Below are 20,521 nucleotides of genomic sequence, written 5' to 3'. Positions count from 1 at the left end.
GAGCCAACATGTTTTTGCATTAATTTCTCATACATTTGTAATAAATCCCTAACATTTCTTCGACAAATTTCTCACATTTTTTATAATTTTTTGTAATTTTTTCAACACATTCAATGCATTTCTGACACCTTTTTAGTTAATTTTCTTTTTTTAAACCTATAAATTGTTTTTTTATTCATCATGAATTTTTATCTAACTTTTAAAAAAAAAAACTTTTTTCAATACATTTTCTACATATGTTTTGATCAGTTCCTCTAGCGTTTTTTTTTTTTTTTACTTTTTAAGTGTCATAATTTTTCCAATTTTTTTGACAAATATCTCGTATTTTTTATGCATTTTCAACATGTTAATATACATTTCACACACATTTATCAATATTTTTCTAACTCTTTTTTTTTTTACATTTCTTAGACATTTTTCGACAAGTCTCTCACTGTTTTTTCAGCCCATTTTTCACAGTTCTTGTGACAAATTTCTGTAAAACAACTTTTATTTAAAAAAATGTGAACCCTTTTTTCAATACATTTCTAACACATTTTTTGTTAATTTCTAACATGTTTTTAATTTTGCAAATAAGTACACATCACAATAAAAGAAGAGCTGTCTCAACAATTCTGCCTTTTATAAAAAAATAAAAAACTTAGAATGGGCCTAAATAGATTTTTTTTTTTTAAATGCGTTGCATCACAGTTTTTGAGTGTAGCCTGTTTTGCACTACAGGGTACTCTCAGGACTGTGTGACATCATCTTGGCTCGAGTGTACAGCCACTCTACGCTGGAGGAGCTGGACAAGGAGTCCTCCATCCCAATCATTAACGGGCTGTCTGACCTCTATCATCCCATCCAGATTCTGGCCGACTTCCTGACTTTACAGGTACCACCTCGAATAGAAACAACTTCCGTCTAGTCAGTTTTTCTTACTTCCTTGTCGTCCTCCAGGAGCATTACGGATCCCTGGACGGACTAACCGTCAGCTGGATTGGCGATGGGAACAACGTCCTACACTCATTCATGATGGCTGCGCCAAAATTGGGAGTGCACCTGAAGGTCGCCACCCCTAAGGTAGACTTCTGACATTGCGTTTTGGTAGTTTTTTTTTTTACTAAACAGAACTTATGTTGAACTCAGAGGAAGTGCAGGGGGGGGGCTTGCTGAGAGCAGTTGAGTTGATTTTTAACATTCTTGACGAGCATGCAAGTGCAATAAGAAGCTGACCAAAGGTAAAAGACGGTGGTTAAGGAATGTATTTTTAACACTCACGCTGTATAGTCCACAGAACATTTGATGTGTGCATTTGTTTTTGATGTTGGCCATATTGCACTGAGCATCCAGGACAGCCACACGTTTTGGCGCTATGCTCCCGCTATGTTGCCATGTTCCTGGTTCTATGGTTATCATCACACTTGTCCATACTTGCCAACCTTGAGACCTCCATATCGGGATGTCGGGAGGTGGGGGTATTTGGGGGCGGGGGGCGTGGTTGGGGGCGTGGTTATTTACAGCTAGAATTCACCAACTCGAGTATTTCATATATATATATATATATATATATATATATATATATATATATATATATATATATGAAATATTTTTTTTAATTTTATTTACATAGAAAAAAAATACAAATACTTGAATTTCAGTGTTCTAGTGGCTATCCATTAGATGGCAGTATTGTCCTGTTTAACTTCTCCGTTCATGATGAGTATATCATTTCGGCCGCCATGTCTGTAATTTCCTCGTTCTTCTGCTTCGTCTCCTTGTTGTGTGCGCAGTTGTGCACTCTATAAAAGCCCTAGATGTTATGACGTCTTTGGGCAGGCACGCTGTTTATATTGTGGGAAAGCGGACGTGAGAACAGGCTGTCCCCACTCAGTCTCAGGTCCGCATTGAGCTGGAGGGGGCGTGGCCTCCAGCTCCGGCTGAATACCGGGAGTTTGTCGGGAGAAAATCTCTGCCGGGAGGTTGTCGAGAGAGGCGCTGAATATCGGGATTCTCCCGCTAAAAACGGGAGGGTTGGCAAGTATGCACTTGTCCCACACCACAAAAAAGCCAAACATGCTTAGATGTGCTAGTAACATCACAAATGATGGTGTATATTTAGCAAATATTCCCATCTTTTTTCAAATTGTCCAAATTTGAAGCTTCGACTGTAATCTGCAAGCAGACAGTCGTTTTTATGTATCAAAATTCTAAATTGCAATGATATTTCTGCATTTCTCTTATCTTCTCAGGGCTATGAGCCAGAAAGAAGTGTAATAGAAGAGGCTGAAAGGCTCTGTAAACAGGTAATCATTTTACATTCAGCATTTTTAAAAAGATACACATCTAAAACACTTCACTTTTTTTTAGCATGCAACCCAGCTTGTGCTGACCTCTGACCCTATGGAGGCTGCCCGCGGCAGCAATGTTTTGGTGACGGACACCTGGGTCAGCATGGGGCAGGAGGAGGAGAAGAAAAAGAGACTCATGGACTTCCGAGGTTATCAGATTACCATGGAGGTAAACATTAACGGGTAGCATTGTAGTGTAATAATGCAAGGGTTATTTATTTTTCTTCTACAACCTTTTTAATACGGGGCACTTACCATGACGTCTAAGCAGTAGTTATATGTTCTCTGTAGACAGGAAGTGCAGCTCAGCCTGACTGGACCTTCCTGCACTGTCTGCCGCGTAAAATGGAGGAAGTGGACGATGAAGTTTTCTATTCCACGCGCTCTCTCGTCTTCCCTGAGGCAGAGAATAGGAAGTGGACCATTATGGTGAGGAATTAAAAGGATGGGGGGATTTCAGAAGCATTTCTATCAAGGTGCATATTCTCAGGGGACAATGTGTACTTCGAAGTAGTCAGTGTACGGCTTGTACAGCAGTATGGATTGACTATTTACTGAAAATGAGTCAACACAAAGCCAATATAGTCTAAATAGCTGGGAACACAAGCAAATAACAGGATACCGTAATGGTCCAGGGCTGCAGGAGTGCTGCCGGCACTGGGGAGCTGTGGTTCATAGAGGTAAAACATGAACTCCAACATCCTTAAGTTTCATTTCAAACAGTAATGTCCCTTGAGAGGATATATATAGTAATAAAAAGGTTCCTGAAAATCTGAGATATGAACTCCCTTTTGTCATACAGTACACTGTAAATTTAAGATCAACTCTAGGCCTAGTAAGAGTTTTGTTGACTGTCTTTTTTTTTTTTAGGGTCTGGTGGTGTCTCTCTTGACAGACTACAGCCCACATATACCAAGGATGAAGTTTTAACATCAGGTTTTGGAGGAATAAAGACATCAGTATACAGTCATCCCTCGTTTATAACTGTTAATTGGTTCCAGACATGACCACAATAAATGAATGTCTGTGATTAGGAATCAGTCATTATAAATCTAATATTTTCATAACTAGCGCACAAAAAAAAATGTTTAGGACCCTCTGAATATTTTTTTTACATTTTGAGAGCCATCTAGAAATTAATCAACACCCTTTAGTTACCTTGACACTCTTTTAATCCAATATAGTAATGCTGCCTAAGGCTGCGCCAATCAGTGGCCACGATACTGAACAGCGTGGTTTGGTCTCCTCTCATGGCCAATACTACAGCATATTGATACTTTTAGTATATTTTATTTAGCCATCATTATGCTTAAAAATGCTTAATTTAGGACCAAAAAACTTAGAATATGCTTTAAAAAAGGAATGTATCATTTTTAAATGTGGTAGCACAACAATATTTAAAGCTCGACGTGGCGATGGAGATGCAGTATGAAAAAAAAGTACTTCATTTATCAAAGCAGATCACATTTCTAGGTTTTCATGCTTGTTTTGCAGCATATTTAGAGATGTTTTAGTGTAAAAATTAAATAAATATGAGCAGATATGTAAATAAGCCATGTCATAAAATATGCCACGAAATAAAATACTAAATAAATGTATCCAAACAAGTACAAATAAAAGAAAATGCGTTCCAATGTTATATATATATATATATTAGAGATGTCCGATAATATTGGCCTGCCGATATCGGACGATAAATACTTTAAAATGTACTATCGGAAATTATCGGCATCGGTTTTTTTTGTTTTTTTTTATTAAATCAACATAAAAAACACAGGATACACTTACAATTAGTGCACCAACCGAAAACATCTCCCTCCCCCATTTACTCATTCACACAAAAGGGTTGTTTCTTTCTATTATTAATATTCTGGTTCCTACATTATATATCAATACAGTCTGCAAGGGATACAGTCCGTAAGCCCACGTGATTGTGCGTGCTGCTGGTCCACTAATAGTACTAGCCTTTAACAGTTAATTTTACTCATTTTCATTAATTACTAGTTTCTATGTAACTGTTTTTATATTGTTTTACTTTCTTTTTTATTCAAGAAAATGTTTTTAATTTATTTATCTTATTTTATTAATTTTTTAAAAAAGGACCTTATCTTCACCATACCTGGTTGTCCAAATTAGGCATAATAATGTGTTAATTCCACGACTGTATATATCGGTATCGGTTGATATTGGTATCGGTAATTAAAGAGTTGGACAATATCGGAATATCGGATATCGGCAAAAAGCCATTATCGGACATCCCTAGTATATACACTACCGTTCAAAAGTTTGGGGTCACATTGAAATGTCCTTATTTTTGAAGGAAAAGCACTGTACTTTTCAATGAAGATAACTTTAAACTAGTCTTAACTTTAAAGAAATACACTCTATACATTGCTAATGTGGTAAATGACTAATCTAGCTGCAAATGTCTGTTTTTTGGTGCAATATCTACATAGGTGTATAGAGGCCCATTTCCAGCAACTATCACTCCAGTGTTCTAATGGTACAATGTGTTTGCTCATTGGCTCAGAAGGCTAATTGATGATTAGAAAACCCTTGTGCAATCATGTTCACACATCTGAAAACAGTTCAGCTTGTTACAGAAGCTACAAAACTGACCTTCCTTTGAGCAGATTGAGTTTCTGGAGCATCACATTTGTGGGGTCAATTAAACGCTCAAAATGGCCAGAAAAAGAGAACTTTCATTTGAAACTCGACAGTCTATTCTTGTTCTTAGAAATGAAGGCTATTCCACAAAATTGTTTGGGTGACCCCAAACTTTTGAACGGTAGTGTATATATATATATATACACTACCGTTCAAAAGTATTATAAGTGTATATATATATATATACACTACCGTTCAAAAGTTTGGGGTCACCCAAACAATTTTGTGGAATAGCCTTCATTTCTAAGAACAAGAATAGACTGTCGAGTTTCAGATGAAAGTTCTCTTTTTCTGGCCATTTTGAGCGTTTAATTGACCCCACAAATGTGATGCTCCAGAAACTCAATCTGCTCAAAGGAAGGTCAGTTTTGTAGCTTCTGTAACGAGCTAAACTGTTTTCAGATGTGTGAACAGAGATTGCACAAGGGTTTTCTAATCATCAATTAGCCTTCTGAGCCAATGAGCAAACACATTGTACCATTAGAACACTGGAGTGATAGTTGCTGGAAATGGGCCTCTATACACCTATGTAGATATTGCACCAAAAACCAGACATTTGCAGCTAGAATAGTCATTTACCACATTAGCAATCTATAGAGTGTATTTCTTTAAAGTTAAGACTAGTTTAAAGTTATCTTCATTGAAAAGTACAGTGCTTTTCCTTCAAAAATAAGGACATTTCAATGTGACCCCAAACTTTTGAACGGTAGTGTATATATATATATATACACACACACACATACGCACGATTTTGCGGGTTAAAAAAAAATAGTACCACAGTTTTTCTACCAGTGTTTTTTTGTAAAATCTATAGTTGTTGTTTTAGAGTATTATTGTACATTGAAAAATGGTACCACTTGCCAGTTTTTTTTACTGTAAAATCTATTTTAATTTTTACAATGTAAAATTTGATGGAGAACGTGCTTCATAATTTTAAATTTAACAAAGCATGTTTGGGTTGTATGATTATTTAATATTTGTTGCATTATCATACAACATTCAGATTTAAAATATGTACAATTTAATGCTGTACATATATTTTTCAACGTGGAAAGAATTAGTTAGAAAAGATAAAGTATTATATGGACACATTATTTCCAGGCTTTTGCAGGCCATTTAAAATATTATGGTGGGCCAGATTTGGCCCCCGGACCTTGAGTTAGACACCTGTGTAAATAGCAGTACAAAAAAACTTGAATAATCGAAGCAGTAAAGTGCGGATATAGTGGGGAAACTATCTGATTGGCTTAGAAGAAAAATGACGTATTAGTGCGGGAAGCTTTGTTCTACATGGGTGGTCCGGACTAGTAAAATGAATCAGTAATTGTCCCTACAATGTAACTAAAAACATGTAAATACCGAATGTTGAAAGAATTGTTGTTTAAATATACAAGTCGGACGAAATATAATTATTAAGCTTTCAAAACCAAATGTAAAAAAAGTAATGGCGGAAGTTCCTTGGAGAAACCTAAAAGAAAGCAGAAATGGTGCCAGAAGAGTCGACGACCACCCACTTGTTCAGTCACAGAAGAGGAGGAGGAGGAGGAAGGGGGAGGTGAGGTCGGGGTGGGAGGAGGACGCCATTGCCGCCGCAGCTGGGACTCTGGGAGTGAATGTGGGGGATTTGGGCAAGTCGAGGTATGGACGCGAGCCGGACTTGAGAACGACAATGTCGGCTAAAAAGTGCTCAAGAGGACCCTCGGTGAAAAGGAGCAATGGAGACGAGGAGGAGTAGGATGTTCGTCTCGCTTGAACGGAGGGAGAAAATAAGGTAAATAAAAACATGAAGGAGAAGAAGAGAAGGATGAGGACAAAAGGGAGGAAAGTTGTTCTAGTTAGCTAACTAACGGGTGCTAGTTCTCTTAGCTTAGCTGGACAGATGTACGCATTTTACGTTAAAAAAAACTACTTTAAATATTCTCATTAATATATTTACACTTAATACCACTTGCGAAAGTAACGTGAGTATACGGAACATGTCGACACCACTAAGTGTTGTGCTTGCATGATTCTTTTTTTGAACAGTTTTAAGTGTTTGTATTTTTACTGCTAACTTTTACAAATTCCTTAGGACTCAAGTAATTAAATGCCATTACCTAATGCTTAGGCAATGGTATTTTATTGACGTCATCTACTGGTTGTAACGCACAGTAAACATTTAAAGGCAAAGCGATTTCAGCAATAAAGCAACCTTAATCACAAATACACACAATAAAATAGTGAATAATTTGAGCGTTTTACGTGGAATAACAATATGTTGGTTACTTTTTAGCAGCTTAAAAAAGTCCACTAGATCAGTGTTTTTTAACCTTTTTTGAGCCAAGGCACATTTTTTTCATTGAAAGAAATTCCGAGGCACACCACTATCAGAAAACGTTAAAAATTGAAACTCAGCAGCCTATATTGACAGTAAAAAGTTGTTCTCGCAATTGTTGTATATAAATTCAAACTATAACCAGCCATGCATCACTATAGCTCTCGTCTCAAAGTAGGTGTACTGTCACGACCTGTCACATCACGCTGTGACTTATTTTGAGTTTTTTGGTGTTTTCCTGTGTGTAGTGTTTTAGTTCTTGTCTTGCGTGCCTATTTTATTGTTGTCATGTCATGTACGTATGTACTATGTGGACACCGTCTGCTGCTCCACACGCTGTAAGTCTTTGCTGTTGTCCAGCATTCTGTTTTTGTTTACTTTGCAGCCAGTTTTAGTTTCGTTTTGCATAGCCATCCCTAAGCTTCAATGCCTTTTCTTTGCAGCACTCGCCTTTTGTTTATTTTAGGTTTAAGCATTAGATACCTTTTTACCTGCACGCTGCCTCCCGCTGTCGTCACCAAATTGTGATCACGACAAACCTTGTTCCAGACATCCACAAAGCAATTAGCTATCTGCTGCCACCTACTGATATGGAAGAGTATTACACGGTTAATCTGCCGCGCTCTAGACAGCACAGACACTCAACAACGGCACATTATTTGCGGATAACAACTACTGGTTTGCAAAAAATAGTTTTAACCCAATTAGGTGAAATTAAATCATCTCCCACGGCACACCAGATATTATCTCACGGTACACTAGTGTGCCGCGGCACAGTGGTTGAAAAACACTGCCGTAGGTAATGGCATTTTAATGACGTCATCCACTGGATGTAAAGCAAAGTAAACATTTAAAGGCAAAGCGATTTAAGCAATAAAGCAACATTAATCACAATTGCACACAATAAATTAGTGAATAATTTGGTTGTTTTACGTGGAATAACAATATGTTGGTTACTTTTAAACAGCTTAAAAAGTCCACTGGATGGTTAAGTCTGTTTATTTTCTGTATAAACAATGCATTTTTATGTTTTATAAGCTAATTGTGTGTGCAACATGTCAACACATAATGGAAACGCACATGTGAGGCTTAGAACGCAATATAAATTAAGTGGTACTACTTTTACTAGTTCCTTAGTTAATGGTGTCTTTAAATGATGTCACGTACTAGTTGTAACTCACAATAAACATTCAAACTAGTGACTGTTCAAATCTTAAAGGCAGTTTGCGAAATGATTAAGCTAGAAATACTATTTTTGAGTGGATTAATCAATAAGGTACCTGTTTTGGACTATTTGATACCCTACTGGGTATTGAAGTGTTTATGTATACTATAAACAATTTTTGTTTGAGCCAATTCTGTTTGCAAAAAAATGTTATAAATATAACGGTGAAGCTAGTTTGAGGCCTGAAAAGTGGCTTCATTTGATGAGTTATGTGGTTTAAAAAGTTGGACTAATGCTTTACATCAGAAATAGGCAAACTATGGCCCGCAGGCCACATCCGGCCTGTTGGTTCTTTTAATCCGGCCCGTCAAATAGTAAAACAGAATTGAGCAAAGATCTGTTATCAGAATTGCCACAACAAAACTGGTGCTAGACTATCCCAGCTGCAAAGGGTACTGATATTGTTCAAATTAAATGTAATATGATTAAAATACCCCAATCTTTGAGAAGCCTACTCTTAGTTCCAACAGATATAATCTGCTTTGAAATGCACCATGTGCTTGTTTGGCCCGTCTGTCTAATGTCAAATTTCAAAAGCCACTGTGGCCCCTGAACCAAAAAGTTTGCCCACCCCTGCTTTACATACATATGACACGTATAAACTAACTCTTCTACTCTTAAACCACTGCATTTACAAGTGTAAACAAAGGTCAAAAAACACTGCCTACTGCAGGAGTTTCCAACTTATTTTCATTGAGGGCCACATTGCAGTTATGGCTAACCCTGAAAGAATATTTATGAATTATAACGCCTCATGATATTACACAATTGCCTATATGTATGTATTGTATTTGTTTTACATACAAATTGATGGTTAAGTTGCTTTAAAATCATAAGTCAGAGTGACAAGCAGATATTTAAGTACCGGTAGTTATTTTTATTTTAACAAAACATTTTTTTAAATTTAGATTAATATTGTTTTTTGTATGATCAGATTTTTTAATGTTTAAAAAATTTGCAATTTTATGCAGTGAATGCAATTTTTCATTCAAAATTGAATGGACGAATACGACTAAGATGAAGTGGTTTGACGCACATTATTTGCAGGCTTTCGTGAGCCACATAAAACTATGTGGCGGACCAGATCTGGTTCCCGGGCCTTGAGTTTGACACCTGTGCCCTACTGTGTTGCCTAATATTTTTCTGACAAATATGCCATTGACTCAAAAATTGTACCCACGCAAATTGGATTGGCTTGATATTTCTCACACCACTGTAACTTTAGGGCGCACCTCTAGCGGACTGACAAGCATGTGTATACATTTGAATAAGATTGGCTAAAAAAACAATGGCTGCTCCTCTCCAGTGGGCTCCCCCCTCAGCATGAACAGCAGTAGAAACTGCAGCGCGGTGGGCAACGGTGGCGGCCTGGCTGCACTGGAGTCAGTCTCCATCGTGACCATCACCCTCATGGCGTGCCTGGGCAACCTCCTGATCGTGGCCACCCTGTACCGCCGCCCTTATCTCCTGACGCCCAGCAACAAGTTTGTCTTCAGCCTGACGCTGTCCAACCTGCTGCTGTCCGCCCTGGTGCTGCCCTTTGTGGCCGTCAGCTCGGCCAAGAGGGAGTGGGTGTTCGGCGTGGTGTGGTGCAACTTCACCGCCCTGCTCTACCTGCTTATCAGCTCAGCTAGCATGCTGACACTCGGAGCCATCGCCATTGACAGGTTAGTGCACACCTGTCTGTTAGGGGATCTTTGATTAGGTCCTAAAAACTGAAACTGATCTCATTCCTAACAATGTAATCAATATGACTGGCTGATTACCTTTTCATCCCAACAGGTACTACGCAGTGCTCTACCCGATGATCTACCCTATGAAGATCACAGGAAATCGGGCTGTAGTGGTCATCGCCTATGTGTGGTTGCACTCCCTGGTGGGCTGCCTTCCCCCTCTGTTCGGCTGGTCGTCCTTCGAGTTCGACTGCTTCAAGTGGACCTGCGTGGCCTCCTGGCACCGCGAACCGGCCTACACGGCCTTCTGGGTGGCCTGGTGCATCCTGCCGCCCTTCTTTGTCATGCTGGCCTGCTACGGCGTCATTTTCCGCGTGGCCCGAGTCAAAGCCCGGAAAGTGCATTGCGGGACGGTGGTGGTGGCCCAGGAGGACGCCGGCGGTGCGCAGAGGAACGGACGCAAGAACTCCAGCACCTCCACCTCGTCCAGTAGCAGCCGGCGGAGCTTGGTGTACTCTGGGAGCCAATGCAAGGCCTTTGTCACCATCCTGGTGGTGATCGGGACTTTCCTCATCACATGGGGGCCGTACGTGGGCGTGGTTTGTACAGAGGCCTTGTTTGGACAAGGGAGCGTGTCCCACGGGCTGGAGACTCTAGTGGCGTGGCTGTCTTTCTGCAGCGCCGTATGCCATCCGCTCATCTACGGCCTGTGGAATAAGACGGTGAGAAAGGAGCTGCTGGGGATGTGCTTTGGGGATCGTTACTACCGAGAGTCCTTCGCCACACGCCACAGGACGTCCCGCCTCTTCAGCATCTCCGCCAGGATTACAGGTTTGTCTTCATCACTTCAATGGCAAATGTCATAAATTCACCATCCATTCCCTCACACATTTTCTTTGTTTTTCACCAGACTTGGGCATGTCGCCCCACTTGACGGCCATGTTGGCTGGTGGAGGGCAGCTGCTGGCTCCCGGGAGCAGCACTGGAGACACTGGCTTCAGTTTCACTCAAGACTCATGTGAGTGTCGCACACATGGACCAAAAACTAGAAAAACCCAGTGGAGCCTCCCTTGTTCAAATTTAGTAACACATTTTCTCATAAGAACTTCAAAAATGTATTTAGTCGGTTCCAGCATCATTCTGTCATTAAACCCATTTCAAAAGTACAGGCAACACTTTTTAAACGGTGATTCAAGAAGTTATATAGGGGTACTGTAATATTAATACTTGAACTCTGATGACAAAAGAATATTAGTAGGTTCATAGTTTTTTCTTTAGAGCCATATTGTACTGAGCAGCCAGGACAGACGTGTGCACTCCACTTACATTTGATTGCTTTTCTAGTTCTATGGTCATCGCATTTTCCCTCTTTTTTTTTTTTTTTATATAGAAAATAGTCTGACTCAGAGTCAAACTGTTGCCATCATCAACTATTTTTGTTTAATAACAGTAAAGGCCAAGTTGTAAGTTTTTAACTTGTGTTGAGATGTGTGTACTGTTCCTTTTGTAGTTAGTTAGTAGACATGTTTTCCCATATCAGCCTACTTTTACACCCTTGCGGTTGCATTAAAAAAAGATGCCTAAAAATGAAAAGAAAAAGCAAATTACATTTGCAGACCGACTGTTTTAGATGTTTATCTCAGTTTCAGATTGTGTTCAAACAGTTGATGATCTGATCAAGGTTTTACGCTGCTGATTCCAATATTCCATGCATGAGATCGGCCAATACCAATACCGTATACAGTATGTATTAATAGGAGTGTAACGTTTGAGCGATGTATCGATTTATATTCCTAAATTTTAAGTACGGTATATCAATCTGTGCTCTGCAAGTTTGCCCTCCAGAAGATAGGTACCGATCCAAGATTGTTTTGAAAGGGAATAGATTGGTTTTATCGATACTAGAAAAAGGAAAAACATTGGATTTAAGAGCGGCAAACTTAAGCTTAACACTTTTAAAAGTAAGGATATTAAACGTTAATTCTACTTCGCCCGTCTGTGACGTCATCAAAACAAAAGTGTCAGAAAAGAGCGGTCATAACAAAAACAAACGCTGCAAGACAATATAATTAATTACAACACAACAACATTCCCCTACAGCGCGATTGCAAAAGCCACTACAAAGACAAACGACTCAACACAATAATTTAAAGCCGGAACACAACTTTAAGCCCTTAAGGACAGTACTGACAAAATGGATGTGCCAGCGGAGCAAGTTACAGCCGTGCACCGACTTCCGGAACAGAACAACATGGTACAACACACAACTGACAGTCAAGGGAGAGTTATTTATTGAGAAACAAATGACAAGAGATGAATGAAGGGGGCGATGTAAGTTAGGAAGCGAGGTGCCAGCACCATCATCAAAGGGGCATACATGTTTCTGCACACCTGGGATGCTGTTCATCACTGGTGATCCCAGGGTGGAGAACAGATACTCTATGGCCGGTGAATATACTATTAAAATGTTGGTTGCTGTACTTATGTTGAAAATGTGAGCACAAAAAGTTTCCTCTTGTTAATTCAACCTAAAGTGCACTTAATTAAAACAGGTTGTGAATGTATTGGTCATTAATTGTTGTTTACTTTATACATAATTACCTTTTAAATAAATAGGAAACTTTGCTTACAGTGTCCAGTATTTATTTCACAGTCACACTGCTTGATTTGTTTTGCTACAAAAATGTACTGAATCAATTTCAACTCACTGAATCGTTTTGGATCGTATCGCTCTGAAAAGAATTTGATTGTTCCTGAATCGTTTCGGCAACCACAAATATTGAATTGAATCAGTGTTAAAACGAATAGTTACATCCCTACATATTAACTGCGCATTTTTTACTTTATTTATGGTGAATGCGATTGAATATTTTGTGATATTGTTAAACTGACAAACTAGTTACTTACCGGTAATTCTTTTATTACAAATTTTATTGATCTACTTTTCTTTTAAATCTTTAGTTTTTTGCCCTCATAGTCCTCCTGTGTCAATAGCAATATTGTCAAGAGTATCTAAACATTAACAAAACTAAAATTAAAACGAACAGTTATTGTTATATTATCCTCTCTCTAGACGCATTAATCTACTTGGTAATTTTCTGTTAATATCTGCTGCAAAGCAGTTCCAGCTACAATCTTTGAGTTTACTAATCGCTTATTTCTAAGTGTTGTTTAAAGCTAGCTTAGCTAATAGCGTGCCTGCATCTCGTTTGCCTCTGATGTGTAACATGTTTAGCCTCGTCCCAATACTTGATAATGACACTTAAGAACCTAAGAAATGCAGTTTATTGCTGTAATGGAAGTCATTATTAGTAGTTTAGAGCAGAGGTGTCCAAGGTATGGCCCAAAGGCCAATCTCTGCCTTTTTTTTTTTTTAATTGGCCCTCGGCAGATTGTAATAATAAAATTAATTCATTATTAATGAGATGTTATCAGGAGTGCGGTCAAAGGATTTATTTTTTAAATCAGATTAATCACAATTTTAAAATTTAGAATAATCACAAGTATTACTAGTTGTATTACTTGTTTCCATAATTTCAATTAACTTAAAAAAGATCCCCATATTTGAAGACAAATTCAATTTTATTGATGGAATAAATTAAGAGGTGGAGGAGCATGTGCAGTCTAAATAAATTATGTGATTAATCTGTGTATATAGATAATAAATGCAATATTTTTTGTGACTAATTGCACGGGTTAACTCATTTTTGACAGCCCTAGTTATTACATATTTCACTAATTTCCTTTGTCACCTACAACACAAAGCTAATGGATGGATGTTTTGTTCAGATAGCTTAGCATAAATTGACGTTCATTTGTTTGCTTTTAGCATCTTTTTTGTACAAAAGGTATCTAAGTTGCCTCCCCATCCTTAAATTTTTCTGAATGCAGCCCTATGTGGGAAAAGCTTAGACACCCCAGGTTTAAGGGAGCGGCTCCACACTGTGTATGGAGAAATACAGTATAATTAAATGCTTGTCAGCCAGAGCAGATCTGCATTTGTGAACCGCAATAAAAAGGCATCAATCGGCAATGGCAAATCACTGAATTTTTTCACGAAAATTGTCCAATACCAATCATTCAGCACATCCCTAGTTTAAACTTTCTTTCAACTCAGAGTGATTATGTGCAATAGAATTTAGGGCGGAAAATGGCTGGCGAGTTCAAAAGAAACAACTACTTTGTCTTTCAGTCTACAAAGTATAAAAAAATGTCGGGTTTAACGCCTTTTCGTCCCAATTTCATTTTAGATGCAAGGTCCTACGGAGTCTTAAAGGCCTATCCATCCATCCATCCATTTTCTACCGCTTAATCCCAAATGAATTTTTTTTATTTAAACGGGGATAGCAGATCCATTCTATGTGTCATACTTGATCATTTCGCGATATTGCCATATTTTTGCTGAAAGGATTTAGTAGAGAACATTGACGATAAAGTTCGCAACTTTTGGTCACTGATAAAAAAAGCCTTGCCTGTACCGGAAGTAGCATGACGTCGCAGGTTGAAAGGCTCCTCACATTTCCCCATTGTTTACACTAGCAGCGAGAGCGATTCGGACCGAGAAAGCGACGATTACCCCATTAATTTGAGCGAGGATGAAAGATTTGTGGATGAGGAACGTGAGAGTGAAGGGCTAGAGTGCAGTGCAGGACGTATCTTTTTTCGCTCTGACCGTAACTTAGGTAAAAGGGCTCATTGGATTCCACACTTTCTCCTTTTTCTATTGTGGATCACAGATTTGTATTTTAAACCACTTCGGATACTATATCCTCTTGAAAATGAGAGTCGAGAACGCGAAATGGACATTCACAGTGACTTTTATCTCCACGACAATACATCGGGGAAGCACTTTAGCTACGGAGCTAACGTGATAGCATCGTGCTTAAATGCAGATAGAAACAAAAGAAATAAGCCCCTGACTGGAAGGATAGACAGCAGATCAACAATACTACTATCAGGAGACACCGAACCAAACACTGGACCTGTAACCACACGGTTAATGCTGTGCCGCCTGTCGAAGCCTAGCAATGCTGTTGCTAACGACTCCATCGAAGCTAACTTAGCTACGGGACCTCGTCAGAGCTATGATAAAAACATTAGCGCTCCGACTACGGCAGCCCTAAACTGCTCATCAACACCCGTGCTCACCTGCGTTCCAGCGATCGACGGCGCAACGAAGGACTTCACCCGATCGTCGGATAGCGCGTCTGCTATCCTCAAAGTCTTCCTGGTTGTGTTGCTGCAGCCAGCCGCTAATACACCGATCCCACCTACAGCTTTCTTCTTTTCAGTCTTCATTGTTCATTAAACAAATTGCAAAAGATTCACCAACACAGATGTCCAGAATACTGTGGAATTATGCGATGAAAACAGAGCTATTTGTATTGTGATACAATGTGTCCGAATACTTCCGTTTCAACCATTGGCGTCACGCGCATACGTCATCATACATAGACGTTTTCAACCGGAAGTTTCGCGGGAAATTTAAAATTGCACTTTATAAGTTAACCCGGCCGTATTGGCATGTGTTGCAATGTTAAGATTTCATCATTGATATATAAACTATCAGACTGCGTGGTTGGTAGTAGTGGCTTTCAGTAGGCCTTTAAACCATTTACTCTGCAGTGTCACCATTGTTTGAGCCTCCTGTTTTACATGATCACCTCTTCAGGTACAGACGTGATGCTGCTGGAAAACTTCTCCTCAGACGGCTCCTCTTATCCGCATCATCACAGCAATCCGTCCGGGAAGAGGAGGAGCTCGGTCACCTTTGAAGACCAAGTGGAGCATTCCAAAGGTAACACCTTTCCTTCTTTATTAGAGGTTGTTTGTGCACACAGGAGAGCTGATTACTAACTTGCTTTCGTTCGTCACAGCGGAGCAAACGTCATCAGTGCAGGTGCACGCCGAGGTCCACAAGTCCCTGGACACCTTTGCTTCTTTTCTGGCCAGAACTATAGAGAGCGACGCCAAGCAAACCCTCTTCGGGGACGCTCTCGCTTTGCCTGCGGGACTTTGCGCAGCTCGATCGGCGCCGAGGCCTAGATACCTGGACGGTCAGAGACTGAGGATGGAGAGCATCGACGAAGGCATCGTTAAAGATGACAGACAGGAGGAGGAGGAGCAGGACTCGCATATAAAACCAGCTTGATGTCAGCCGGTGTTCTTCGCTTCCTACATGGATTGTTACACTTTAACGGGAGCAGACAAACTTGAAAAGTGAGAAGACAAGTATTATCCATTCCTACCTTCACATAGGAAGCCTCGACTACTGCGACAATATTGGCGCTTTTTTCACTGCACAGCTTGTTCAAAATAGTACCTGCAAATATCACGCCCTTGTGAACGCCAAAGTCATATCGAGACTCGTTAACAAACCAAGGAGAAGAATGAGGGTCTACTGTTTTTGCTTGTCAGCACAATGAGACACATCGTATCCAAGAGACTGAGGGCATCAAGGAAAATGAGCCTTGCAGCAAAGTGGAGACCATGGAGTGGAATACTTAAGCAACACATGTATCCTCAAGTGTTACAGTACCAGAAATAGTAACTGAAACTACTTGCTTTTGCCAATGAAATGCATCAGTGGGGAGTAGAGCCAAGTACATTAGGTACCATGCAGTAAAAATTGGATAAATTACACAGATTTAATACAAAAATGTACATTCGTTTACTGTTACAGTATATTATATACATTCAGTTTCCACTAGTAGCAGAAGTACGGTTTGTCTAAAGCTTACTTTTGTACATTTGAATAGGATTACTAGCTTGTAATCATGTTTTTGTTGCATACTTTTTACATTTTCTCTCAGTAGTATGTGTGGTGTAACCTGACGTCAGCTTTCAACAAGGAACATTGGAGGGATGTTTCAGAATTTATTAAGTGCTTTAGTCTTACCTCGTTTGGGTTGTCGTTGACATGCGACTTGTTTGAACGGTACTACTTTTTATCAAAGATAAAACACTACAACAAATGTATCAAGATGATCACCAACTGGAGTACAACCGGGCTACGTGGGTACAATGTCTACATGGATCATATTGATGTCATGTGTTTACAGCTCATTCAGCTAAAAAAAAACATTTGAAGACAATTACTAGCTTGTGATCATTGTTTGTTTGGCATACTGTTTACTGTACATTTTCTCACTGCACACATGGTAAAACTCTGACGTCAGAGTTCAGAAAAGAACTCTGGGAGGATGTGTAAGCATTTAATAAGCTCGTTGACAGCGCTTCAGTCTTACCTCGGATTTGTTAAACTTGTTTGAATGGTACTACTGTACTTTTTTATATATAAAAAGGAAGTGACTGAGATGCTACCTTTTTGATAATTCACTAATACTTGTATTGCGTTTCTATAAAAGTGTTTTGTTCAATATTGTGGATTGCGTCAGTCAATTAGCCGAATGAGAGAGCAGCGGCACATTTGTCACGCAGACATCTTTGAGATGTCCTGTTCCTTTATTTGTTGTTTTTTTTCTTCAAAATTCTGTAAAAGATTAATGTATTACATCAACACTTGGGGGCGAGTCTTAATTGCTTTTGTTCTTTAGGTTATTTTCCCACGTACACCAAAAGTATGAAGTACCTTTTGTTTACATCGCTTGAAATTCAACACTTAAACAATCGTCAATCGTATACGCCAACTCGCTCCTAACATAATAATATTAATAATAATAATAATATTGCACATAACAATCTTGCACGCCACTCACCTCTCATAGCTAATGTATAAGACACACACTTTTGCGTTCACTCGCACACATTTACCCACATGGAGTTCACCCTTGTACATGAACATTGGTAAGAAAGTCTTTAAAAAAAACAGCTTGGGGGGCGGGGCTATAAATGACATCAAAAAGGAAGTATTCTACACTTGTACAAATCTCAAGAAGTGTTCTGCAACAAAAAAAAAAAAGTGTTCTTTTTAAAAAAAAAAAGGATTTATCGATCTACTTTACTGCTCGTCCTCGTTTTCTTGGCCTGAACCTTCGGAGCGGTCGCCTTCGAGACGATCTGGTGGGTATAAAACCATCAGAATTTGGGTAAAAAGATAAGACCATTAGTGACTGTGTGAGTGACAAGTGTACCTGATCGGATGTGATTGAGGGACGCCAGCATTCGCAACATGAAGGACGCGGGCACTGTAATTGTGTTCCTCGTCTCCTCCAGCATCAGCTCATTTCGGGTGATGACCTGGGAGGCAAAGAGAAGGATGCAAAAATCTGACTTAAAGAAGTTTATTGATGCATATTTGCCTCACTTTCATAAGGTTTGTAATGTTCCACTATATTTCCCTTCGGAGGAGCCATCATTTATAGCAGTTCTTCTCAAATAGTGGGGCGCGTGTGACCTCAGGGAACATGCTTTATCAGTATCATGCAGTATAATATTTCAAGCTCCACTTCGAAAAGCTGTGCACTACAAAATGTGCTCATTGTAGCATTAATTCTGACTTTGTCCTTTTTAATTTGATAAAAATCAGCACAAATTGTTTTGTTCATTTTTATTTTATAGATTAAAGTGTTTTATAAATTGTGCTCCTGAGTTAATGTTGCCAATCAATTTGAGTTTTTTATTTTTTTTATTCAGTATTTAATGGTTAAAGTCAGTCACCAAATGTTTTTTATTTTTTTATTTCATGCAAATTGATGCACTTTTTATATTTTTTGTTACATATAACAAATTATGTTAAAGAATAACTTCATTGTTGTATATTTTCCTTAATAATAAGGATACAATGTCCTGCAGAGGTATATTTATAAACATTTTATAGACAAATGACACTATAGTCGTGGCGCAGTGTGTGCGGGTGGCGCACATTTTTTTTTCTTATTCCTAGGAGGAGCATAAAAGAAAACAATAAAAGTCCCTGAAAAATAAGGTGTTATGTCAGTGTTGTTGTTTTATTGTTTTTTAAATAGCATTAAATGTATATTTTAACAAGTAGTTAAAATATTCACATTTTATTTTTTCCCGTATTTGATTTATTTTTGAAAAATCTATTTAAATTTAACATTTTAAAATAGCATTCACTCAACGACAGACAATACCAGGGAAAAACACTACACTGTAAGGAGTTGTTTATTAAAGGGGGAATATTATAGAAATGCATCTTTTCACAACAGCAAGTATTATTGAAAAATGTAAACAAATGTTACAATCATATACTGCATGCAGAAAGTACCCGCATTATTTGGGTAGAGACCTTTATTTGTACAATTGTTTTTTTAAGTTCTATAATTTTTTTTAAACAAATTCCAACAAATAAGAGAAAGTATGTTTAAATATATTTGTTACTAAATAGTACAAGCTGTATATACTGTAGTTATAATATTCAATACATACTGTATTTCCATAATAATCCTAAATTATCTTCAGATAAATAATGCTAATAATTTAAAAAAATATATACCCGTATTTTTCGGACTATAAGTCGCAGTTTTTTTTCATAGTTTGGCCGGGGGTGCGACTTAGACTCGGGAGCGACTTATGTGTGAAATTATTAACACATTACCGTAAAATATCAAATAATATTTAGCTCATTCACGTAAGAGACTAGACTTACAAGATTTAATGGGATTTAGCGATTAGGAGTGACAGATTGTTTGGTAAACGTATAGCATGTTCTATATGTTATAGTTATTTGAATGACTCTTACCATAATATGTTACGTTAACATACCAGGCCCGTTCTCAGTTGGTTATTTATGCGTCATATAACGTACACTTATTCAGCCTGTTGTTCACTATTCTTTATTTATTTTAAATTACCTTTCAAATGTCTATTCTTGGTGTTGGATTTTATCAAATACATTTCCCCAAAAAATGCGACTTATACTCCAGTGCAACTTATATATGTTTTTTTCCTTCTTTATTATGCATTTTCGGCCGGAGCGACTTACCGGTATACTCCGAAAAATACGGTAATTGAACATGCATTACAATAAATATATGTCTGGACATTACTTGGTTGGGTTTGTCTCGCATCAATCTACTCATGCTTTCCGTCCAAATCCTCACCAACATTGTCCCTCCAGTGAGCGACGTTCTCTTATTTCCTACTTTTATTTGGATCAAACCGCTAATAATTCAAAGTGAGAAAAAAAAACTGCTCCGTAAAGCGTCACAATACACACAGTTCTCCTACCTCATCAGCGAGCACCCTGTTGAAAGACGCCGACTCTTCCAGCGGCGACCAGATCTTGATGTCGTAGTCGATCCCCGAGGAGGCCAGAACTGAACGACAGGGTGCGTGAGGTAGGGTGGTAGATATACACTGTACATACAGTACATGGAACATTGTTATG

The 20,521-nt window shown here is 38.6% G+C and overlaps 3 protein-coding genes across 4 annotated transcripts in view; 2 read left to right on the top strand and 1 right to left on the bottom strand.

Moving 5' to 3' along the window:
- Positions 1-3,296, top strand: part of otc (ornithine transcarbamylase) — a 5,005-nt gene extending 1,709 nt beyond the window's left edge. The window contains exons 5-10 of the mRNA XM_062068940.1: positions 721-874; positions 940-1,062; positions 2,232-2,285; positions 2,350-2,499; positions 2,622-2,759; positions 3,201-3,296. Of these exons, the coding sequence (XP_061924924.1) occupies positions 721-874; positions 940-1,062; positions 2,232-2,285; positions 2,350-2,499; positions 2,622-2,759; positions 3,201-3,260 (679 nt within the window). The 3' untranslated portion in view covers positions 3,261-3,296. The remainder of the gene's footprint in view (positions 1-720; positions 875-939; positions 1,063-2,231; positions 2,286-2,349; positions 2,500-2,621; positions 2,760-3,200) is intronic.
- Positions 3,297-6,564: 3,268 nt separating this feature from the next.
- Positions 6,565-17,798, top strand: gpr161a (G protein-coupled receptor 161a). Its single transcript, XM_062068934.1, has 6 exons — positions 6,565-6,768; positions 9,843-10,203; positions 10,319-11,040; positions 11,120-11,227; positions 15,881-16,006; positions 16,086-17,798. Exons 2-6 carry the CDS (start codon positions 9,860-9,862, stop codon positions 16,358-16,360), a joined length of 1,575 nt encoding a protein of 524 aa, XP_061924918.1. The 5' UTR covers positions 6,565-6,768; positions 9,843-9,859; the 3' UTR covers positions 16,361-17,798.
- Positions 17,073-20,521, bottom strand: part of dcaf6 (ddb1 and cul4 associated factor 6) — a 45,362-nt gene continuing 41,913 nt past the window's right edge. For both annotated transcript variants that reach the window (XM_062068932.1, XM_062068933.1), the window contains 3 exons: positions 20,362-20,450; positions 18,303-18,408; positions 17,073-18,228 (listed from right to left, as the gene is read on the bottom strand). In XM_062068932.1, the coding sequence (XP_061924916.1) occupies positions 18,170-18,228; positions 18,303-18,408; positions 20,362-20,450 (254 nt within the window). In that variant the 3' untranslated portion in view covers positions 17,073-18,169. The remainder of the gene's footprint in view (positions 18,229-18,302; positions 18,409-20,361; positions 20,451-20,521) is intronic.

This window comes from Entelurus aequoreus, linkage group LG14 (genome assembly GCF_033978785.1).
Source record: "Entelurus aequoreus isolate RoL-2023_Sb linkage group LG14, RoL_Eaeq_v1.1, whole genome shotgun sequence".
NCBI lineage: Eukaryota > Metazoa > Chordata > Actinopteri > Syngnathiformes > Syngnathidae > Entelurus > Entelurus aequoreus.
Note: the sequence above shows the minus strand (reverse complement) of the source record. Positions and strands in the feature narration are given on the sequence as shown.